Below are 23,850 nucleotides of genomic sequence, written 5' to 3'. Positions count from 1 at the left end.
AACATGCCATATGCATTAAATATATCGATTCGTTCAGTCTATCAACAAAAGTTCATATTCTATATGAAAACGCTCTCTGTCTATATCTATACTTTCTATCCTCATTGTAGTCAAAAAATCACCACTTAGCAACAAACCTCGACCTCCTCCCCAACGCCTCCCCATAATGAAACAACAAATAAATCCCCAAAACACACCCAATCGTTAACCCCGCCAAAAGACTACATCCCCTCCCAACCCCCAGATTCAAATAAAGCGGCCGCAAAAAGATAACAGCACCGCACGCAAACGCACTCCGCGTAAAGTCTGTCGCCGCAAACACACTCGCCGCATACTGCGGATAACAACCCGGGATGTACAGAAACACGCACTGCATCAGGATGAGCACGCAGGCTGGGTAGATGACGATCCCTATCGTGAGCATGATCCAGTGGATCCCTGGGCATGCGGTCCAGCCGAAGAGGAATAGTCCGATGGAGGGGCCAGAGCAGGCGAAGAGCGCGGGGATTAGTACGGTTTCGGGTTTGGTGGGAGTTTTTTGGGATCGGGATCTCGGGACGTGGGTTTTGTGGATGTAGATGTTGTATATCACGAAGGAGATGATTGTTCCCACCACGATGGCGAGGAAGGCGGCTCCCATTTGTCCGAGGTTGAATCCATACATCCCCTGGTAGACGATGGGAAATGCCTCGAAGAAGGAATAGTAGATCCCGTATGTGAGGGAGGTGTAGCAGTTGAGGAACAGGATTGCCGGGTCAAGAAAGGTGATTATTGAGAGGACGAGAAGGGATTCGCGCATGACTCTGTGGAAAGAGATGCCTTCCTGCGCGATTTCGGCTGATGTTCTGTATTTATTGTCGTTGTCGTTGTCGTTGTTGTCCCTATTCAATTATTCTAATCTTCTCGCGCGTCGATAAAGTATCGTCTCTGGACTCGTTTCGGGCGAGAATAACAAGAGAAGGACCAAAATCGGCGCAGCAACAATCAATATCTCCCACATCGAGAACCGCCATCCCAGAACTGGAATCGCAAAACTCGAAACTAGCGTCCCGATTGCAGGCGCACAAAAGATACACAGCACCCCGCTCGTCATTGCATGCGGGAGCACATCAGACGAGTAAACATCTGCAATTGACGCGCCCCTGGTGGCTAGACAGAGAATTCCGAAGAAGCCTTGCAGGAAGCGGAAGATGTAAAAGTAGATGGCCGTAGGGGCTATGGCGGTTGGGATGCTGATGATGCAGAAGAGGGCGAAGGTTAGGGCGTAGGGGAGGTTGCGGCCGATCTGGGGGACTTCGCTAAGGGTACTGAAGAAGAGGGGGCCTGCGCCGTATCCTAGGTTGAATTCATCAGCTCATACTGCTATGGATGCGGGTAAACAAATTGGCATACACATAAAGGGCAAGTCCCAACGAATCCTCTGCCCCATTAACTCCAAACTCCTCTCGAAACACATTCTCGCTCGGCGTATATATCGGCGCTGCCATGTACACCACAAAGCTATAAGCGCCAATTGCAAACGCCACAAATGCCTTCTTTGACGGCGTACTGGTCGACGAAATCGTTCACCACGCCGAGCCAGAGTGAGAGTCATCTTGTAGGGTTCCTCATTGCGGCGCTTCTTGCTGGCGTCTGCGACTTGATTGGGACCAGTTCTGCGGGTTTTCTTTGTTGTCGTCCGAATACCAGTCTACCAGAATGGTGTTTTTATGTTGGAACTTCTTGCATTGGTGATCGTAGTCACTTCGTTCTTCATCGTATCGTAGCCAGATTGGATTGCACACCAGGCGTAGACATTGCCCTGCAACGCTGTCACGGATGAGATTGGCCATCCCGTTTTATGCTCTGGATATAGTCAATATATCCTCTATACAAAGCAGCGACGGAACTACTTACCCTGGAGAGTGTTTGACCTCGACAGGACAATTGACAGATGCGATCTTAAATGAGCCATTTTCAAACATGGATACCAACAAATTTGTTGATTTCAAATATTTTTTTTGATTATCAATATCAAGAAGATTCTACTGTTCTTATATGGAGACGTTTGGAGGTGTTTGCTCACTTCTGTAGAAGTGTCTCCAAAAACCTCCAACGGTCGCCTCTAATCACTATGCGCCACTTTGAATCGATGCATATTTTTCTCGGCAAAGATCAGCATATATGTCAAGGCTTTCCCCGATGATTCTCAATATCGCCCATTGTTCGTTTCCCTTTATAAGGCGAGCCCACAGTTTTACTGCGGCGTAGGCTAAGTGAAGGCAGTCGGATGGCGATGCAGGACCAGGATACAGATCTTCGTCTCCTGATGTTCTGCCCTCTTCGACTATGTCGCTTATCCAGTTGATCAAGCGGATTTCATTTTCTAGGAGCAAGTCAATATACCTTGGTCCAATGAACAAAGCGCATGCAAATGGTAAATACATACCATCAAGAGATCTCCTGGTTCGACACTCAGAAATACAATGCAACCATTTGCTGATAAAAACTGCAAACTCCATTCCGCAAAACGAGTGCTGTATACTCGATACGTATGTATGGCCTCGAGAAACAAAACTAATTCCCAATTTGACCGGTATACTCAGGGCATGTGTCGCATGCAATATTGCTGGAAGAAGATGAGGACCGCCAGGTAAACGAGGTAAGCCCAGAAGTTTGTTCGCAATCTGCTCTGGATCTCGGGACTGCAATGTTCCGTATGAGCCTATATTGAAAGCAAGTCGGATATATGCTAGACCAAGTAATGCTGTTGACGTGAAAGGTACAGGGCCGTTTGGATTCCTAGGATCAAGGCTTGATTCAGGTGCTCGTTGCCATTGGGAGGTCCATGCACGTAGGAAGTTCCTGGATCGGTTAGTAATTGAAATGCAAGGGATAATATGTATTTCTTACCGAATTTCTTCCTTTTGGGAGACCAGTAGAGGGTGTTCTCCATCGCTATTGAAATGGAACGCCCGATACATCAGCAGAATCCGTTGAATAAGAGCATGCAGTAGAATATAGTTGGCCAATGTAGATGGAACCGGTTGTGAGTCGATAGAGTTTGGATCTCGGGAAACCCGGGCCAACTGAGCGAGAGCATCTTGAAAACGCATCTGTTCTTGATGGCCTGGGCCACGAACCATAGACCACCTTTCGTGGCAAGGAGCAAGCCATTCCATGCAAGAGCATGGTAGACGAAGATTTATTTCATCGCTCAGGATAACCGGGGGCACATTGAATGCTATACTCTGTAGGTTGAGAAAAACAAAGGAAAACAACTTGATTCTCCTGTGAGATTCCTGTTCCACCCAGACATGCCAGTTTTTGGTGACATTTAGCAGAGCTTCTTCGTCCTCATCAAGGCGGCTTTCTCTCACGCACCTTGCTAGAAAGCTCTGGAGGTTGAATGCTTCTCGCACAATGTCTGGCTCGCGGTGCCATGTTGCGAAGAATATGAGGTAAAGAGTGCACCGCGCCTCGCGCATCAGTTCCTTGTACGAAGGGTCATTATGACTATCCGCCCCGTGGCTAGAGCCTGTCAAAGGCTCGGTGGGACGCGATGAAAGACTTCGGTTAGTCGCTTTCCTTTCTCTTTCTAGCGCTTTGTCCTGGAGAATCGCCTTTGCTGCGTAGAATAGTAGAGTTCCCTTTCGATGTTCATGTCGGTATTGAGCTCCAAGTGCGGCCATGGATAGGATAACTTCCGGCTCGCAATTGTCTAGCTTAAAGGTCGGAATATGTACAATTGCCGCATGAGGATAGAATCCATCAAAAAATGCATTTACAAACCGTGTTAAAGAGTGGGACGATGGCATGACGAAATTGGTTACCGTGGTTTGAAATTGCACCAGCGACTGGAGCAGGTGGCTTCGATGTTCCTCTGTGATCTTGAGAACAGGGAAAGTCAAGACACCAAATTCCCCTATATTTATGTCAGAATTCCGTTTCTACCATGAAGGTGGCTAGGAAAACGTGAGGTTTACCAACAGCATCCCGTTCGACCGGAAACTGAGTAAGAGGATGGTTATGTTGTGAAGAAGCAGAATGTTCTTGCCGTTCATGACTGACAGAAGAAGTGGGCACGAGATGGTATATAGGCTCTCTAACCATGATCCGTGAGATGTCAAATTCTGATGACAGGGCCCAGTCGGATGTAAGACCTAGGCTGTGACTGAAGTATTCAAAGTCTTGCAAAGGATCATACGCATCAAGTAGTAACGAATCCCCTGCAGCAGGTTAGCTCTGTTTGCATTAGTATTAGTATCAAAGCTAGACTTCATACCCGCAGACTGATATTCTGTCAATTGCCCTTGCTGCTCTATGGGCTCAGCGGGGGTACTTCGAGTACCAGGAAGACCCCAAGAAATTGGCTCGATAAAAGCAGCATCAACATTACGTGACTCGTTCTCTTGGGCGACGCTACCATCGCCGGTCACCGGGGTTGTCGATAAAGTGCTTGGAGAATGTGCGATGCTCTGATGGCGCTTTAAGAGATCACGCCTGGCATAGGATGCACCGCATGTACACTTATACGGTTTCTCATTCGTGTCTAAAGACCCTCAGTTCTTGTTCGAAACATTTTCTTTGCGTTGCGTATTGGTAGTACTTACGAGTTCGGATATGCCGTTGGAGGTGTTCATGGCGGCGGAAGTGACGTTTGCAATGTGGGCAGGTCCGGGGCTTCCTTTTGCCAACTGGAGTAACCTCCGGGGTCTGCCCGGTTGAAGATGGATCCATAATTTATTGACGCTATGTGATCAAAAGTTCTTGTCCTCGACCAGTCTTTATCATATAATGTTGGAGGTTTTGGATGTTGCTCTCCTAGCGTATATTAGTGATCCGGGAGTCGGTTGGAGGTGCCCTAAACGTCTCCAAATACCTCATCTATAAATTATGGCGTTAACCTTGGTCGTGATTCTCATTTATCGTCTACAGTCTCCTTTTACATCCTTGATATTACTAATTCCTCCCTCTTTCTCTTTCTGCGAGAAAGCGTTGTCGAAAATGTCGTCATTAACGTATGTCAATGAAGAAGGCGCCGGCCAGAAGCATAGCGATCTATGCCACTACTCCCAAGCCGTCATCCTCGGTAACACTGTAAAATGCTCCGGTCAAGGGGGCTGGACAGGATCAGGAGCCCTGGACGCTAGCGATATACACGGCCAGGTCGATCTTGCTTTTCAGAACGTTGACAAAGTGCTTCGGGCTGCAGGACTGCGTGGGTGGGACGATGTTTATTTGATTCGTTCTTACCACGTTGACATGGGCGCTTCCTATGACCGTTTTGTCAAGAGGCTTTGGGAGCGTATTCCAGGGCACCGGCCGATTTGGACCGCTCTCGCAGTCCCTGAATTAGCATTTCCAGCTATGAAAATTGAGATTGAGGTTGAGGCCATCAAACAGTAGAAGAGGGCTTGGTGACTTGTGGGTAGCGAACGGTTCAGTGTCGAAAGCCCTGCACGCTAACTATCTGTTTAGTTCTTCCAGTTCCACGGCCTCTGGGCAGATTGTATGGCAAAGGTCTCTACCAACTATTTCCTTTCCGGTGGTCGCAGGTGGAAAACGACGAATCTATCACTGTACATGCAGCATATTATTATAGAAAATACAGAAAGAAACTATGTATAATTTAAGTATTTACATCGACCCAAACCGATTGTCTTTTGGGTCGACTAATGAAACAGATTAGCTTCTCTTCCGCTAAGGAATGCTGTGCAGAAGTATCTTCTGCCAGTCAGATCAGTATGGGATGCCGTTGGTCAATAGCTGGAACTGATCGTAGCCCTTAGTAGAGATGTTCATGTACGACTTGCGAATGAGCTCTCGCATAAATTCAGCCGCTTCTCTCTCGCTCTTCTCAAGCACAAACCGGTCGCGGAAGTTCTTTAGCGTATCAGGCTTGAAACACGGCAGGCCACTGTCAAGCATCAACGACACAATGTGGGTTAGCTTCGTGCAGTGCGGACGCGAAGCGAGGAAGGCCTTCACCACCAGGGATTCGAACCACCGATATGGCTGCGTATTAGTGATGTGGTGCGAGCCTGCTCCGGATGCATTGGTATGTGTTTGAGGGATACCGCCCATTACGGCAATCATCTCGGACGTTAGCTTGAAAGGCGCGCGCTCAAAGCGTACACCTCCCGGAGCAATGTCGAAACAGAACCCGAAATCGATATGTATGATGTGGCCAGCATCGTCGACCATGATATTCCCGTTATGACGATCCTTGAATTGCAGCAGATAACTTATCAAGGAATACGCAGCCATACTTTTGACAAAGTTCGTGCGCGCCTCCTGAAACCGGATCGAATCTTCCCCTCCATACTTAGAGACAAAGTAATCATAAAGGCCATTTACCGCTTCGCGACCAAGCATGTCACGAGATATCGAATTCGGAAGAACGTCAATAACTCCGCAGCCAGGAGCGGTGGAAGTAACTCGGTACGGGAATACCCATACATCTAGACCAACGCTAGAAAAGATACTCCGAAATGCGGCGATCATCTGCAGAGCCAGCATGTCTTGACGGCAGTCGTCACCGACCTTGAAGATGGCTGACTGCCAGACATCATAGGTCTCCATGTTCGAATCTGACGTGGAATCTTGGGCCCCAGTCAATTGCTGCTGGTTTGAAGTAGGAGCACCTGAAGCATCAGGAGTGCCCGGTCCGTCATACTTGACTCTTGTCTTTTGAATTCTGAATGTCGCCATGTATGGGGCTTTTGCGTGACTTTGTAATGGTTTGCCGGATTTGCGGTCTATTCCAACAACGGCACCATCCGGATTACTTGGAAGATAGACACCAACTTCAACCTTGATCTTCCGAAGTTCTTCCTCGATCTTTTCCTTCTTTTCGGGTTTACTCTTTTTTATGTAGGGACGAAGTTTCCCGGATATACCGGTGATATCATTGAAGAACGAGAACTCTCTTTCATAGAATTCTCGCTCTTCGTCGGAGAAGCTTGAGACCAAGGCTTCCATGAACTTGTCCAAGGTTGGTTTGAGGGGATCCGGCTGTTATTTTACAGCGTTAACGAACGAGTCAAATATGTAGGGGTTGGTTGTCAGTTGTTTTGTACTTACCACCTGAGCATCTTCGTCTTTGTATGAATTTGCCTTCATATTCCATATCACCTGATGTGCGAATAGCTGGGACTGCTTTGCCGTTTCGAGGATGTAGCGCTCCACATAGCCCAGTGTATCATACCTGAGGGCCTGCACCAACTGTGGGACAAAGTAGAAACGGACGTCTACTGGGTGACTCTCCAACGCCTTCATGGCATATTGTAAAATGAACGGATGGTTGCCATATGCAGGCAAGAAGTACGTGAGAGCTTCAGTAGGGTTGACAGGGGCCCAGTACAGCAAATACTGCTTGTGGTCAGCGATTGAAGCCTTGATCTTGAGAAGAACACCAAACGAACCTTGAGTTGTGACGAGACGTCCGGAGGCAATGATGAGCCAAACATAATTTCTAAGCCATTTGGTTCATCAAGAGCCTTCTCTGGGAAGTTGAGCAGTAGCCAGCGGATATCGCTTCTCAATTTTGCGGATGAAAGGCGAGCAGCAAGTTGAATAGCCAACCCCGGGTTTTCTTCCCAGGCCAGCCACAAGAGAGACGCAGCTTCCTATGGATAGAGTTAGCGTGCGCCCTGACAGACGAAAAGGAGTAAGAGGTAGGCAGTGACATACCTCTGCAACATTTTTACCTCCCGAAGCAGGGCCCATAAAATGCTTCCGTTCCGGCTCTAGGGGGTATAGCCAAACTTTCAAACGTGATCGTTCATTTTCAATGAACATCTGTAAAAGTTCTTGCTTCGCGTGCAACGACTTGTATGGTCCATGAGTTTGACTAGCGATACCGGCAACGTTTCTCAATGCCGAGGCAACATCATCGAGTATCTTGTCCTCGGCCTTGAGCTGCAGTCGATTACCACCAAATGACCACCTGGAATACCATGTATCAGCAATGTTCCTTCCGGGCCCAGCGGAATGATAACATACCTAGGCGGGTACTTGAACCAGCTTAGAGCAGCTGAAAGAATCTGATCCTTGAGTTTCCATGGAGCGACCTGGTCCTGCGAATTGAAATGTTTCAGAACCTTTAGACCAAACAAGATGATGCGGAAATGAATCTCCCTGGCCAGCGGGTGACCGTGTGTCTCTAAGAGTCCCACGGTCGTTCTCCCGATCAGGTGACAGAACAATCGCCTACTTTGAGGCTTTCCCAGCCTCACGGCACTGAAGTGGCTCTCAAAGAACTGAAGAACATGGGAATGAGGTGACAGAATGTTCTGGGCTTTTTGTTGCTTTTTGAGTAGAAGCTCTTTATCCGTCGGCAGAAGCTCGATTTTTGCGTAAAGTGGATCAACATAACTATTGCTGTTAGTACCAAGCGTACTCACCCCTAAGGAAATCAAAGAAACCGGAATACTTACTCGAAAGAGGGGTTAAACAATCCCTTTTTGCGCCGTATTGTCTCTTCCCAGCCTTCCATGACCTCGACCATGATCCTCGACTCAATTTCAGGATTCTCATTCATAGTCCCAAGCCAAAGAGAGACACCCATGCTCATGGATTCTTTTGAGAATATTTGGAACGGTAAAACAACGAAATAGTGGACTATTGAGGGCTGAGCATTGGTTTCGCTGCAAAGTATGGCAGCGGCTTGTCTCAATACATCTCGAACCTCAATGAAGGAGACGTTTTTCCCAGTGTTGACCTGTTCGTATAGGCGGGAAAGTAGGTTCTCGACATTTTCAGCTGGCCCTGACGGGCGAATAGTGGCGTGTTGGTCTGGAGCACCGCTGAGTTAGAGAAGGCTGGTAAAGCAGGAGACACCAAAGCACATACCGTTATCCCCACCAAAATGGAACCCCGAGCTTTCCAGCGCAGGTACGACGACAGGGTACCGGTATTTTTGTCGTGAGCTGTATTGGGCAACGAATTCGGAGGCGACGTTGACCCTGTTAATTCCATAGTTTTCAATCGACCCTATATGCAAAAAAAAGGTTAGAGACAGTGGGCTAAGATTAACACGTTGCAAAGCACTCACCAAGTCGCCGATCGCTCTGAGGAATAAACGAGCCCATATCGAGTGCGAAAGACCGACCCAACGAAATATGCCCGTATCCACCATCGTCCTCCGACTCGGATAGATAAGTCTAATATCATTATGAGTAAAGTGTTTCCAATGAATGGATAATTGACAGGGACGTACCTGAAGCAAGCCCTTGACATCTAACGGCGCTATATCCATCACTGTGGCTACCCATGCCTTGGCACGCTCGTGAAACATTTCCAAAGTCCCTCTTCTAAAGCCATAGTTATCAGGTAGGTCGACTTTCACGATTCCTCTGGGAGACGTAAAGGATGGTTTCCATTCAAATTCATCAAGATCTTCTTCGAGACAAGAAGACCACATGACGGTCAGGAGCTCGAGCAACGCAAATAGAGAATTTTTTTCACATAGAGCAGAAGGACATTCTCTTATGATCTTATTTGCTGAGAGCACTGCGACATTTTGCACCCGTTCAATACGATGGCAGCACGCCACGAAGAAACCAGCCAATTGCTTGGACAAGAAGGGAACCGAGAATTCCTCGTGCTTTCCGGAAAGTGTCATTGTGAGGTAGCAAGAGACAACCTTTTCCGCAATCGCGTTCATGCAACTAGCCATTTCGACGGTAGCCAGCGCCGGGTCACGGAAATAGCTGAGAAACTTAGCACAGTTCCCCGAAGATGCCCGTAGACTTTCGAGCAGCAAAGCAGCATTCAGGAAAACCACCCTTGGATAATCCAACCGTTTTATTTCAGGTTCATGATTGGGAATCTCGGCGATCAGCGTCTTCTTTTGCTCCAGAATGCGTTGAGGACCCATTCCACGTCGAAGAATTGTGTTGAGCTCCACATCGCTTTCTAACATTTCCATGCGACTTTCAGGAACCAGAGGCGGAGAATGTTTCGCAAGGAGACGCAATTCTCTCATGTGGTCTCGAGCAACAGTTGAGTTGGCTGATATCCCATGGACTGCAAGATTGAACCAGACGTCGCGAAACATAGACGATACGTCCTCGTCATAATCCTCAGATTCCGAGGAATCCGCTACGGCTTTGCCCTCGGAGGACACAAGCAATGCCAATGGTTTGAGAAGGGGGACAATGTCACCAGGCGTCAACGTAAATTCCTTCTGTCGCTCGTTTTCCATATCCGTAGCATCGCCCTTGTTCACGATACTCTCAAGCAAATGGATCAGGTAAATTTTGTAAAGGGGGGAACATCTTCTCAGAGTAATGGAGAGGTAAGACATTGCGCTTTGAACTGCTTCTGTCACATTGCTACCACCCCTGGCCATACCATCACGGTAGACACGGGCATAAAATTTGAGCAAAAGTTGGAATTCGGCCTGCCCAGTGCTTGGAGCCAGTGCAGCTGTTTCCTGAATAAGGCAAGCATCTACCGCAGAATTTACTTTCCCCATCTTTTGCAGTAGCATTGATTGCGCCAGGGCACTGATCTTTTCGTCGTTGCAGCTTTTGGCAATTGTCACGATGGCATGGATGACATTTCTATGAGGAATGTTGTCTTCCTCTCCGTTGACCGATAGAGAAATCACACTCGGGTCTCCGGGTTGTGGGAAAGGCACCAGAGGCGCAGTTTGCCCAGCCGCACCTGCCACAGTTGGGTTTTGGCACGACCTATCGGTGTTTGAGCCTGCACTCAATACATTTCCTAGCGAGTATAGCGTCGTGATAACGGCGTCCTGAGAAAGGATACTCAAGACCTGGGCGAGACACCGTGCAGCCACGGCGATAATAGGCCCCGTTGGCACACCTCCTTGGACGATGAACCTCAAAAGGGAGCGAGTTCCAGCAGATGCACTGTTCGGTGACATCCTTGCAATTATCGCAACGCTTCTCAAAGCAGCTTTTCCGAGCTCGACACATGACATCTGGTTCGGATCTGTCAATGTATCTTCCAGCCATGAGAGGAGAGTATCGCTACTCGCGACATTTCCGCCCACGACAACACAGTTGAGAAACGCTGTCAGTGCAAGAGCCTTCACGGAGAATGTAAGTTGCTGCTGCCACGGAGAGCCGAGCTGTAAATAATCAAAACTGTCCTCCAGAAGATGGATCTCATCACTGGCGACTTTCATCACACACTCGATAAGAGAAATCTCAGCATCATCGTGACTCCTAGCGATGCCTACACCGTTCATGTATTCATCAAGAAGCTCATCCTCAGACGATTCTTGAGGGCCAATAAGAGACAATGCGCAGGATTTGACAAAGCGCATTAGTCCTTCTTGCAGGAGTATGGCCCCCAGGGGTCGCCCATGGGCAGCGTAGCGCCGGGAGTACTTTCTCCATTCTCGAAAAAAAGGATCTATTGCATTGGCATTGCGAACAGTAGAAGAAGCAGTCTCAACAGTAACCATCAACTTCTCTGAAAGCATCGATCGTAAATGTTCAACAATCTGCAGTTGTTCACCCGCAGTCCAGAAAGAAGTTTGAACTGCCGAGGCCTCCAAAAAGCCAGCCAGTGAAACAGTAATAGATAATATGTTCACGGATCCGTGCGCAGCGCCATGGTTATACGTTGCAGGGTCGCGGCTTTGAACGGCATTCGCAGTATCGATAGCTTCCGCACAACTGTATAGGTATTCGTTGACTGCATAGAAGACGGTTTCACGTAACGATGGGAAGTTCGCCCCCAGAGAGAGCAGAGCAGTTGCAAGATTATAAGTAAGGGACTCCCATGGAGATGGTTTGACGTTCTGCAGGAAGGGCGAGGCGCGAAAGACCTGGCTGTGGGATTCAGGAAGGTATTGGGAGAGTTGCGCAACCAATCGGGATGCGTGACTCAGTTCCTTCACTGAAGAGGAAGCCTTGCAGAGAGAAAAGAGGACATCTAATTCACGGATACCCTATATAGGTCAGCTTTGCATTCCAATGGTTAGAAGGAATGCGCTGATGACGAACCATAGGTACTCGCGATGTCGGGGTCCCATTCTGTAACCCATTAGGCTGTTCATTGCTTCGACGCTGACACTGTTCTGTTAGCCGCGCAATGTCAGTGTCTTCGTCAACGGCCGATGCCTGGACTGCTAAATTTGCAAGCTTCTCCAATGCGGAGTGCCTGATGTTTGTCGAGAAGCTATATTGTCGTCAGCAATGTAAACTGTTTGGGATAGACATAACAATTTCTTACTCGTCCATTATAGACAATCATCACCCGCCGTAGAGGACGCTGTTGAGAACCTTTGGATAATATACCAACGCCGTGATGAGGATCCCTAAGGACGTGGTGGTGGTAATGGCGATGGAGGTTCAGAGCTTCCTTTCCGTACTCCGTACCCCTGGAACTAATCGACCCCGCCGGATCCACGTGCACTTGAACTACTATATACTTTAAATTGCGTCGCGACAGCTTGTTCTTGACTATTGCGTTTTCTCCCTGCGATTTGATCGAGAATTGACCTTGCGGCGACTGTTGGGTATTCAAAGAGAATTCAGTTTATGAAGGGAATCATTATTGTATAACTAGTTAGTTATCCAAAGCTATGACATAACCTTCTAGAAGACTTGTCACTTCCAAAAATAAGATCTAATGCTTAGATTGACATTTATCTGGCGCCTTGAGCATAAATATATCCCCAGTTCCAAACGCAATAAAGCGCAATGTATTCCGGTCACTTTACTGGTACTCTGCGCGAAGGATAACTAACAGGAAGGAGGAGTCCGGCACGCGTTGCGGAACTCCATCTTTACTTGATTGGGAAGCATCCGCCCCGACAAAGGCTGACGCAACGGAAAGAGCGAGCCTTCCCCATTCTCTTCCCATTCACATCCTGGGGACTCTTTGCAAACGATCTGTATAGCTCTTCATGTTGCGGCTACTGAAATAAGTGCCAGTGCTACGGACAGTTTCCAATTCCGAAAGATCAATCTGCTGCTCTTCTTTGCTTATCTAGTACCGAGCGGGTTCGATATTCTTCCCCCCTCTGTCTCTCGAGGCACGGCCAGATAAAATGGCGCCACAAAATGAGCAGAGTTCTCTGAAACGTGGCAGAGTAATTATTGGCTCAATTCTTTGCTTACTTTGGTCTGACAGCTGCTAACGAATCTGTTTGTTCTCATAGGCCAGTGCCGATCAAGATTCGCAAGACCAGAAGAAGCCACGTCGCTCGGAGAGACTCTCGTCCAGAGTTCAGCCAAAAGACACCCCAGTCGAACAAGAATACCTACCTACGCCGGTGACTCGACAAAGTTCGACCGTTACAGATGCTCGAAACGAGACAACGGCTACTCCAACGGATGAAGCTAGCCAAATCCGCGACCAAACACCAGTCAATTCAGAGCCACTCGAGGACACCCAACCTGAGGACACACAAGCTTTCTCGCAGTTTGTGTATCCGCCAAGGGCATTTGCTGATGAAGTGGAGGATGAGGATGCGGAGGGCGTTTGGGGCTACCTAATCCCGCTCGATGACACAGTCCACAGTGCACTTCCGCTCACAAAGCGGGATAGTTGCCAAGGTCCCAGGAACAGTGGGGACAAGGGGCACGACAAAGATTCCGAGAGTGAAAAGAAAGGCAGCTGCCGTCCTGGTGGTTATTTAATCGGTCGTCACCCGGAATGCGGTAGGTTATCATATCCTGTCTACTGTCGAGAGTGCCTTCTAAGAGATCAGATGTGCTCCTTGAGATCCCAACAATATCCAATCGACACTTCATGTTGTTCTCGGAGAACAAAAAGGGTGATGTTGTCGCAATGTTGCAAGATTTTTCCAGCAACGGCACCTTCGTCAACGACGCTATCGTTGGACGAAACAAGCATCGCGAGCTTGAGGACAGCGACGAGATTAGTATTTTGAATGAAGCACGTTTTGTTTTCAGGTATCCGAAGTCTAGGGACACAAACGGTTTCCGGCAACAATATAGGATCCTCCAACAACTTGGAAAAGGGCATTTTGCAACCGTTTACCTGTGTGCCGAAAGAGCCACCGGAACCCAGTACGCGGTGAAAGTTTTTGAGAAACGCCCAGGTGATTCCCAGAAATCGCAGGCGGACGCCTTACAGCAGGAGATAGCCCTTTTGATGAGTGTCAATCATGAGAACCTTCTCTGTCTCAAAGACACATTCGACGAAAGTGACGGGATGTATCTTGTCATGGAAGTTGCTTCGGAGGGTGAACTATTCAACCTGATAGTTAGCAAGCAGAACTTGTCAGAAGATGAGACACGTCACGTTTTCAAGCAGTTGTTCGAGGGTTTGAAGTACTTGGTGAGGCACACAATCTCCAGGTCGCAATCCACAGATGCGCTAACAAGACTTCCAGCATGATCGTGGGATTGTTCATCGAGATATCAAGCCAGAGAACATTCTCGTTTCTGACAAAAAGCTGTCTGTGAAGTTGGGTGACTTTGGACTCGCAAAGATAATCGGGGAAGACTCCTTCACAACAACACTGTAAGTTGTGAATCCTGGAGCCCCTAGGACAAGAGCGCTAATTTGCCTTCACAGATGCGGCACACCAAGCTGTAAGCTTCTCCGTCCTCAATCAAACTATATCGGGATACTTACCAGTATTGTCTTTTAGATGTTGCTCCTGAGATTTTGCAGGACACGAACCATCGACAATACACAAAGGCTGTCGATATCTGGTCCCTTGGTGTTGTGCTCTACATCTGTCTTTGTGGCTTTCCCCCGTTTTCGGATGAGTTGTATACGCGACAGAATCCGTATACTATGGCCCAACAGATCAAGATGGGGCGTTTTGATTATCCATCTCCATATTGGGATTCCGTGGGCGACCCAGCCTTGGATCTCATAGACAGGATGCTTACGGTTAATGCTGATCAGCGAATCACGGTGGAAGAATGCTTGGAACATTCATGGCTTCTAGGAAAATCTTCCAGTCTTACTGATAGCACGGACGGGCTGACTGGAGCTCTGGGTAATCTTGACTTCTCGAAGCGCAAAGTTGAACGCGAGCGAACATTGCTCAGCAGCATGAATGACATCCGATTCAGTGAACGTGCGGAAGAAGGCGGCGCTCCTGTGAAGATTTTCCACAAAAATGAAGCCGGCAAACGGGTTTCTAACCAACCTTCTCAAGTTCTCGTTCATCAGAGTCAACCAGAAGCTCACCCTGACGAAAATAGCGCGCCTCAAGATTTTGCCAATCTTGGAGAGCGAGGTGACCCGCTTCTTTTTGAACAAGAACTAACAAGTCGTTATCCATAGACGGGTATTGCTTTCTGGACGCCACACACTCTTACTCTTACTCTCGCTCTCTCCTACCCTCTCTTTTCATCTCTTTGTATCAACTTTTAGCCTTTGTTTTTAATTAGCACAGCCAGCATTGTTGCTGCTGCCATTGACAGTGTGAGAGGATTACTGGGGTTTACCTGTTCGCATTGGGACAGTTGGAATATGATCAGCCAAGGGATACTTACATTGTGTTAGGGAACTTGTTGAGTCAAAAATGGCGTCTATGGTCTGCTTAGGAATACAGCATGTTTTAATTATGACCCCCGTTTAAGTTGACATATGCAGAAGTACGACTGACCAGAACCGTATCGTCCCTAATCATACCGAATGCTAATTCCCAGCTTCGTTTTTGCCCTGTCGCAGCCTATCCTTTCATTTAGCGGTTGCTTTCATTTTGTATACTTTTCTATGACCTTGGCATGACCGCGTCTAACTACATTTGAGCCATAACAAATGGACAGAATACCAGCTCATCGACAGACCACATTGCCTTCGTGCAACTGGACATCAGTGATTCATACACTGAATACTATACATACTCCTGCATTATGCTCACTACGCTTCTCAATTACCATATATTGAAATGTAACGTGCTTCAGAAAGCCTATATGTCCTCATGATCCCAATGCTTACCAGGATACATGAATCTGCCACGTTGGGAACAGAATTGCTATCACTGAAGCAATAATAGACGAAAGTAGACAACTTGAAAATTATGCTCTATTCCACAAGAGCGGGCCATCTGATAGTAGGGCATTCTCATCCTCAAGAAACTGCCCTGTCACCTCCGCCAAAGTCTCTCTTGTGAGATTATAAATGCCAACCTCAGAAGGGTCATATTCGACACCCTCAACGGTATCCTGCAGTACCAACCAACTGGCGACCAGGAATCCTGCGACTTCCCAACTGACTTGCTCATTCAAGTTTGTGAATACGGTCTGGCTCTACCCCAAATGGCAGCCCTGCATCTCAAATGCGTCTTCATAGACCTTTTGCCATGCCCAATAAAACGGTGCTAGTCCTGGATATCTTGCCTCAAGAGTATAATCTTCCACAACCTGATCAGGATCATCATGGTAGTCGAGTGCTGATTGATCATACCAAAGGTAGGAGGTGTTCCAGTCAGGAATAGCTGGTAATGATAGAAGTAATGAATATTGCTTCATCAAGCGATGCCAAGTTTCGAAGTTCATAGCCTCCGCGGACAATCAAGTAGGGTTCAGAAATCCATCAAGCAAAGTGGTGTGATGTCGGAACCTAGAATCCTGCGCTCTGTTTCCTACCTGGGACATAGGGGCAATCCTTGTAAAATACCGGGGTTTTTAGGTCAACCGTCTCATCAATTCTCTTTTGATCTCTCAAGACAACTAACTATTCCGCAAATTGTAGTCATCAGAGTTGAGGTGGCCATTATTCGCTGCGCCATCCAGGGGCGGTGCGTAACGTGTCCCTGTAATACACTGTATTTACAATCTACTCTGCAAGGTCAATCGGTGGAGCTTAGGTAAATCCCCAGCCCCTTCTGGTTATTATAGCTCCATACAGGGGTATCGGTGCCTGATACATACAATATACAATACAATTCGTATTACCTCGTACATTACTGCGTACACCGGTCGAGACCTGCTCCAGATAACACTTTTTCCCCTTTCCACCACGATAATAATAAATAATAATACCTTCTGCTTGTCAACTTCGTGGTCCAGTTGTACAATACCCCATTTCATTGTCGCAAATTCCCGTGAGGCCTTGGTGAGTGCCTCCACCAAGAGACACTCTTCTCTCCCTTTTCTTTCTCTCCTTTACTACACCTATCCTTTTACTGCAGCCATGGGACTTCTCGCAGTCGTTCTGGAGAAGCTCTCCGAGCTTCACTCGACCCAGTCGTTATGGGTTCTCACCTCTGTAGGGCTGTTGGCCCTGTTCAGTGTGTCGGTCGTCGTCAATGTCTTGCGGCAGATTTTATTCAAGAATCCCCATGAACCTCCCTTGGTTTTCCACTGGTTCCCCTTCGTTGGTAGCACCATCAGCTATGGCATGGATCCATACAAGTTCTTCTTCGAAAGTCGGGCAAAGGTACGTGGTCATTGCCCTGGTTGAGCGTGATTTCATGTTTCTCATTTGCGTTCGCATTATAGTACGGCGATATCTTCACTTTCGTTCTCCTGGGCAAAAAGACCACCGTTTACCTGGGCACCAAAGGCAATGAATTTATTCTCAACGGCAAGCTTCGAGACGTCTGCGCCGAGGAGGTCTACTCGCCGCTTACGACACCCGTTTTTGGTCGCAATGTTGTGTATGATTGCCCCAACTCCAAGCTCATGGAGCAGAAGAAGGTATGTGAAATGACAGAGCTGGTGCAGGCGAAGCAACCTTGCTAATAAAACGTACAGTTCGTCAAGTTCGGTCTTACTTCCGAGGCTCTTCGGTCCTACATCTCTCTGATTACCGCCGAAGTCGAGAGTTTTGTCGAGAAATCTCCCGTCTTCCAGGAACCCAAGGGTATCTTCGATGTGTGCAAGTCGATTGCCGAAATCACGATCTATACCGCGTCGCGTGCCCTGCAAGGAAAGGAAGTCCGGGACAGATTCGACTCCACGTTTGCAGAGATGTACCATGATCTTGACATGGGCTTCGCTCCCATCAACTTCATGCTCCCTTGGGCTCCTCTCCCTCATAACCGGAAGCGTGACGCCGCTCAGAAGAAGTTGACCGAGACGTACATGGAAATCATCAATGACCGTCGCAAGGCCGGTGGCAAGAAAGATTCTGAAGACATGGTTTGGAACCTCATGTCGTGCACTTACAAGAATGGCACCCCTGTTCCCGATGAGGAGATCGCACACATGATGATTGCCCTGTTGATGGCTGGCCAACACTCCTCTTCTTCTACTGCATCCTGGATTCTCTTGCGTCTTGCGGCTCGCCCAGACATTGCCGAGGAGCTTTACCAAGAGCAACTCCGTGTTCTCGGCCCTGATCTCCCTGACCTCACGTTTGAGAGTCTGCAGAAGCTGGATCTCCATTCTAAAGTCATCAAGGAAACCCTTCGTATCCATGCGCCCATTCATTCGATCATTCGAGCCGTCAAGAACCCCATGCCGGTGGACGATACTCCGTATGTGATTCCTACGTCTCACAATGTGCTTTCTTCGCCAGGTGTCTCTGCGAGAGACGAGCAGTTTTTCCCCAAACCTCTTGTATGGAACCCCCACCGCTGGGATGAAGTTGCTCAGCCCACCACGGAAGATGAGGAGAAGATCGACTACGGATACGGTTTGGTCAGCAAGGGCACAAATAGCCCCTACCTCCCATTCGGTGCCGGACGCCACAGGTGCATTGGTGAGCAATTTGCTTATGTACAACTTGGTACGATTCTTGCTGCCTTGGTGAGAATCTTCAAATTCCGCAACATGCCAGGAGCTGAGGACATCCCGGAGACGGACTACTCGGTAAGTTACCGTATTTTGCAACCCCCCCCCCCCTTTTTTTTTTTTTTTTTTTTTTTTTTTTTTTTTTCTGTGACCCTATGACCTAACAATTGAATTTAGTCTCTGTTCTCGAAGCCCCTTGGTCAATCTTTTGTGCAGTACGAAAAGCGTGAATCTGCTACCAAGGCATGATTAGAGTTACGTGCTATTTACGGCAATTTCCTACTTAAAACCTTTTAATTATAGGCAGAACGGCGACATGGCCAGCAGCCCTAGATCTTTTATGAGTGCCGTCATCCTGCATTTCGACTAATGATTGCTGGCTGTAGATTATTTGTTTCGTTGGTCACCGAACTGCCTTCTTTTTTTCTGACCATACTGCAGTATGTATATCAGTTTAATCATGTTCATGACATATAGAGGATAATCAAGAATTCAGTACATACACTACTATAACTATATGTTCTGTATCTGCTCTGATATCACTATGATGTAGGCATAAGTAGGAATTTGATAATCAATTGGCTTATAACAATTCATACACATCAAAGAATAGAAAGGAAGACTGAGGAGCTATTATACAAGCAGGCGGCAAGCTGCCTTGTCCTTAATGGTACCATGCAACTCCCTCTACACTGCTTTCATTTTTCGATTCCCAACATACTCCTGAATCAAAGACTTTATGCCGGTCCCTTTCTTCTCTCTTCAATGCGCTTTTTAGCCCTGACTTCGGCTTGTCTCCTTTCACCACCATCCACCTTGTGTCCTTGCTTGTCCTCCCACATGCCTTCCTGGGCCTTGATCAACGCAGCGCTGCCATTTGTACCCTTCATGATTTGTACGAAGGGACCCTTGATCATCGATCCGTTATGGATTTTCATGTGCTCGAACTTTTTCAGCGGCTTCGACGAATCGGGCTTGTAGTCGGTAGCGTCGGGGTTTGGGTTCACAATGACCTTTCTCATACCGGGCGTAGAAGTAGCAGACGAAGATAACGATACCGACTCGGTGGCTTGTGTCGAACTCGTAGTAAATTCGTAGGGGACCTCAACTACTCTCAACTGCGCAACACCATCGACCACATTCTCAAGGTCACCTCCGACCCCATACTGGCCATTTCTAAACTTCTCGCGCTTCCGGAGCAGATACCGTCGCTGGCGTGCGGGCTCAATACCTAGGTCTCGAAGTTCGGTGGAGGAGAGTGTGAATAATTTGTCCCAAGAAGGCAATTTGCTAGCATGTTTTGACATGCCGCGGCCGATCAGACTGAGAAAGGTTTCGACATTAGGGACGAACGGAGTGGGCGAGGGGACACGCGGGACTTCATTGTTCTGGTGAAGGCATCGGACGCATTGTCTCGTCACGCGGAACGGTTTCATCAATCTTGCGGAAAAGAGGCCGAGTCGTGAGCCGCGCATCGCCATGGTGGGCTACTTTTCGCTATTCGTGAATTCTCGCCAAAGAACCGAATTATTGTACCCTGTCGGCCCAGAAGGCGAAGATACGTGACCAAGGAGACTAAGTCGAAAATAACAAGCGAGATACCGGGCCAATTTAACCAAAAGCCTCGGTGATGTCAACTTTTCTGGTGACTGAAGCAGTGTCAATTAAGAAATTTGGAGGCCCGTACTTGCTTCCGGGATCAACTAATCTCCGGGGGCTTTCGCGGACCACCGATGACCTCCGACAGATACAAATACAGATCCATCTACGCAGAAACTTGCTAATATTGAAAAAAAAAAAAAAAAAAAAAAAATGGTCAAGGGTGAATCGAAATTTCAGACATTACCGAACTGCTCTATCTAATGTGGTGAAGTTTGAAAAGAAATGCGTCTTCCGCCAATTATTGCCATACGTTATCCTTGATACTACCTAGCGTCCAGTGTTGGTTTAGACTATCCTTGCCCCTTTATTTTGTTTTCCTTGGGGGTCACAATAATGGCGGTATCTCCTTTGGTTTCCCACTCGCCCTCTGCGGCAAGTTCTTCTCCGGCCAAGTTAAGGGCTGCGAATGTCCGGAGCTCAGCGAAGCCCGAGAACACATCTTCACATCAGCCCTCGCAAAACACAGATCGTGAGCTTACAGAGCAACTAAACGACGAAGTAAGACAGAAGTATGTTAAGGGTATGTATATTCAGGAATTGAGCCTCCCGTTTTGTTTCTCATTCTGATCTCGCCAGATATGACAATACAGAGCTAATGCGAAGGTTGCAGACAAGAGGCTTGGTGAGGGTACTTATGCAGTTGTATTCCTCGGCCGTCTTCGAACCGATCCGTCGTCATTCGTCGCTATAAAGAAGATTAAGGTCAATGCCGAATACAAAGATGGGCTGTCCATGGATGCTATCCGCGAAGTCAAATATCTGCAGGAACTCTCTCATCCCAACATCATTGCGCTTCACGATGTCTTCTCTTCCAAGGACCAGAATCTTAACTTGGTATTAGAATTTCTGCCACTTGGTGATCTTGAGATGCTGATTAAAGATGGTAATATCCATTATGGTGCCGCCGATATCAAGGCGTGGATGGGAATGCTCGCTCGAGGAGTCTGGTTTTGCCATGAAAACTTTATATTGCATCGAGATATCAAGCCAAATAACCTTCTGATTGCGTCTGATGGCGGAGTCAAACTCGCAGACTTTGGTCTGGCCAGGTCCTTTGCGGACCCTTATATGAACATGACACACCAAGTTATCACACGTTGGTATCGACCTCCCGAATTGCTCTACGGTGCTCGACAATACTCTGGTGTCGTTGATGTTTGGTCCATGGGAATGGTTTTCGCGGAACTTCTTCTCCGAGTCCCTTTTGTCGCCGGAAACACTGATCTCGATCAAATCAGCAAGATATGTGATGCCTTTGGTACACCCACTGAAGAGAACTGGCCGGGTGTCACAAAATTACCAAACTATATCCCTCCCGACAGGAATCACCTTGTCCCGACCCAGGGACGAGATTTCTTCCTTCGTCAATTTCCGAACGCCGGTCCAGTCGGTGCCGATTTGCTCATGTCCATGTGTACGCTGGATCCCAGGAAACGGAAAACCGCATGCGAAGTCTTGCAGCATAACTGGTGGACCAATGAACCGCGGCCAACAGACAAACACGATCTTCCCCGGAAGTCCGGAGGCACCAAGAAAATGGGTGATGATCTTACAAGGCGTGGCGGGGAGATTGATGAAAATGCATTCAAGAATGCTGCTCGCAAGTTAGACTTTTCTGCAATATAGCGACGCTAGGAGAGGACATCATGCTTCCGAGAGATTTAGATAGGTAGTCGTAATTTAATTATAATAGAAGATTCTTTTAATAGCCGGGTTCGGTATGCATGTGGTGTGTTGGAGGCAGTATGGTCTCTGCGTTGGCCATGTATAGCAAGCAGCATATTGTGTATCGGGATCTGTACAGAGTAGATCGAGACTGAAGAACAGTTGTAAGACATGGTTTGAGAACTTGCAAGGCATGTAATAAGCTTCCACTGTACCCTGTATGCATGAAGTGCATATAAAGTGGACATGCATGGTGATCTGAGTTTCATCCTTTGCAATGGATCACACTATTGCGTAGTGCTTACAGCACAAGCTCGGCTCTCTGACAGGAGCTATATGGATATGGATATTAGACTCTTACTTTTCTGTAATACTCCGTACTAACTCTACCAATGGACTAATATGCACTGTTAAGCCCACTCCTAATGAAGCATGCCACCAACTTCCCGCAAGCATCGTGATTGACCATTTCCAGAACTGGTTATATGAACGAGATGGCAGATGCCCAGAACTAGTCGATCTAGACACGGGATTAACACATCCCAAATATAAATGGCTAAACCGGCTCTGGGTGCTCTCTTGCACAATGTCTCATTTCCTAACTACTCCGTACATACAAGCATCAACTCCACAACGGAAAATAAATGATTGATATGCATACTGGACAATCTGTGGCCGAGTTGTCTTTAGCGTTGACCGAGGGAAGACTGAACCCTGGCTATCAGACGAACTACAAATTCCCCGATGGTCTTCTATGCTTCGTACTACATATGGGTATATTTAGCACACCGGTCGGAGTAGTGTAGGTAAAACCAGGGGTTTATTCAATCCCTTCCCTGTTATTTTCTTTTTGGTGTATAATCAATCTCCGTATAGACCCTCCAGAGCAAATGTCGTTCCCCTGGTGTTCATTATTATCAACCGTCTGGAACGGGTAACTACCTATATAGTCAGCACATGTGGAGAAGGACCCATTCTGCCCTTGAAAAAACTTCGGGTCTTCCGGGACTTTTTACCCCTGAAACCACACAGACAGACAGGCAGTCAAGACACATACTTCCCGATGTCAGGGGTACAGTACATACACTTATTAGAGTGCCGAGTACGGACGCTGCACGGACGCTGTATGTGATAGGATGAAAATGACCCAGCCATGAATATCACACTTTGCTCGAATTAAAGAAGGCCAGGGTTGACACGACGCGGGCAGAAACCAGAGGGTGGTCTGAGTTGGGGATCTTCATATACCAGAGGAACCCCGAACTCATGCCGGCATACTACTATGTACTGTACTTACTCGAACCGGAATCCCGTACTCTCTCTATACGGGGTACATAATACAGAATGCTAATGATAATATCAAGAAAAGTAATATATAATTTTATATTTAAAATGGAGTTAGGAGAGGAAGAAACAAAGAAAACAGAGAGATGAATTGCTCTGTCTTCCAAAGCTAAAAAAATGGAATCACAATCACCATCACAATTGATCATCCTCCAGCAGTCAATGGACCATGATAGAATCATAATCATGATAAATTTGCAGAATGTTCTCTGTCCATACGATTCCCTCCTGCGTCCACTCAGGAAATAAAGATGGGATTCCACATGGATAGCGCGTTGTTGTGTATCCTTTACTCTGTAGATGCTTGAAGTAGATGGTCTAACTTTGTAGTAGAACCCAGTTGGCTAGTCTGGGACAGTTTAGCATTGGGGTAGTATGATTCTCTTCCTCCTTTCCTCCTTTCCTCCTTTCCTTTCTTCTTTCCTTCATTCGTGCTTTCTCTGGGTTTGTTTTCCTTGAACTTCTTCTCTTTCCTCTTTCCCTACCTTATCAACGCCTCGCGTCGCTGGAAGGTGACCACTGACTCAGGCGTCCTAATCTCCTT

General features: G+C 47.5%; 8 protein-coding genes across 8 annotated transcripts; 4 read left to right on the top strand and 4 right to left on the bottom strand.

Moving 5' to 3' along the window:
- Positions 1-28: 28 nt before the first annotated feature.
- On the bottom strand, positions 29-1,118 carry ASPGLDRAFT_50633 (uncharacterized protein). Its single transcript, XM_022547352.1, has one exon. It carries the CDS (start codon positions 797-799, stop codon positions 119-121), a length of 681 nt encoding a protein of 226 aa, XP_022397812.1. The 5' UTR covers positions 800-1,118; the 3' UTR covers positions 29-118.
- A 908-nt stretch (positions 1,119-2,026) lies between these two features.
- Positions 2,027-4,622, bottom strand: ASPGLDRAFT_60431 (uncharacterized protein; the record flags this gene model as incomplete). Its single annotated transcript, XM_022548433.1, has 6 exons — positions 2,027-2,365; positions 2,429-2,844; positions 2,893-3,904; positions 3,966-4,208; positions 4,265-4,531; positions 4,589-4,622. 6 exons carry the CDS (start codon positions 4,620-4,622, stop codon positions 2,112-2,114), a joined length of 2,226 nt encoding a protein of 741 aa, XP_022397811.1. The 3' UTR covers positions 2,027-2,111.
- Positions 4,623-4,937: 315 nt separating this feature from the next.
- ASPGLDRAFT_50631 (uncharacterized protein) lies at positions 4,938-5,573 on the top strand. Its single transcript, XM_022547351.1, has 2 exons — positions 4,938-5,406; positions 5,461-5,573. Exon 1 carries the CDS (start codon positions 4,987-4,989, stop codon positions 5,386-5,388), a length of 402 nt encoding a protein of 133 aa, XP_022397810.1. The 5' UTR covers positions 4,938-4,986; the 3' UTR covers positions 5,389-5,406; positions 5,461-5,573.
- Positions 5,574-5,721: 148 nt separating this feature from the next.
- On the bottom strand, positions 5,722-12,203 carry stt4 (1-phosphatidylinositol 4-kinase STT4; the record flags this gene model as incomplete). Its single annotated transcript, XM_022543751.1, has 11 exons — positions 5,722-6,996; positions 7,066-7,353; positions 7,407-7,610; positions 7,675-7,930; positions 7,987-8,358; positions 8,421-8,778; positions 8,836-8,976; positions 9,038-9,146; positions 9,203-11,911; positions 11,967-12,141; positions 12,196-12,203. The coding sequence occupies 11 exons, from the start codon at positions 12,201-12,203 to the stop codon at positions 5,722-5,724; spliced, it is 5,895 nt and encodes a 1,964-aa protein (XP_022397809.1).
- A 571-nt stretch (positions 12,204-12,774) lies between these two features.
- Positions 12,775-15,601, top strand: ASPGLDRAFT_50627 (CAMK family serine/threonine-protein kinase). The gene is made up of 6 exons (XM_022547350.1): positions 12,775-13,057; positions 13,127-13,628; positions 13,679-14,271; positions 14,327-14,457; positions 14,512-14,528; positions 14,588-15,601. The coding sequence occupies exons 1-6, from the start codon at positions 13,016-13,018 to the stop codon at positions 15,232-15,234; spliced, it is 1,932 nt and encodes a 643-aa protein (XP_022397808.1). The 5' UTR covers positions 12,775-13,015; the 3' UTR covers positions 15,235-15,601.
- Positions 15,602-17,091: 1,490 nt separating this feature from the next.
- Positions 17,092-18,884, top strand: ASPGLDRAFT_133166 (cytochrome P450; the record flags this gene model as incomplete). Its single annotated transcript, XM_022541188.1, has 4 exons — positions 17,092-17,337; positions 17,400-17,597; positions 17,655-18,713; positions 18,813-18,884. 4 exons carry the CDS (start codon positions 17,092-17,094, stop codon positions 18,882-18,884), a joined length of 1,575 nt encoding a protein of 524 aa, XP_022397807.1.
- A 488-nt stretch (positions 18,885-19,372) lies between these two features.
- Positions 19,373-20,116, bottom strand: ASPGLDRAFT_133158 (mitochondrial 37S ribosomal protein mS41; the record flags this gene model as incomplete). The annotated part of the gene is made up of 1 exon (XM_022541186.1): positions 19,373-20,116. One exon carries the CDS (start codon positions 20,114-20,116, stop codon positions 19,373-19,375), a length of 744 nt encoding a protein of 247 aa, XP_022397806.1.
- Positions 20,117-20,630: 514 nt separating this feature from the next.
- Positions 20,631-21,923, top strand: kin28 (TFIIH complex serine/threonine-protein kinase subunit KIN28; the record flags this gene model as incomplete). The annotated part of the gene is made up of 2 exons (XM_022541172.1): positions 20,631-20,817; positions 20,908-21,923. 2 exons carry the CDS (start codon positions 20,631-20,633, stop codon positions 21,921-21,923), a joined length of 1,203 nt encoding a protein of 400 aa, XP_022397805.1.
- Between the last annotated feature and the right edge of the window lie 1,927 nt (positions 21,924-23,850).

The sequence above is a fragment of the Aspergillus glaucus genome (genome assembly GCF_001890805.1).
Source record: "Aspergillus glaucus CBS 516.65 unplaced genomic scaffold ASPGLscaffold_20, whole genome shotgun sequence".
In the NCBI taxonomy this organism is placed as follows: Eukaryota; Fungi; Ascomycota; class Eurotiomycetes; order Eurotiales; family Aspergillaceae; genus Aspergillus; species Aspergillus glaucus.
This window is presented reverse-complemented; position numbering and strand designations above follow the sequence as displayed.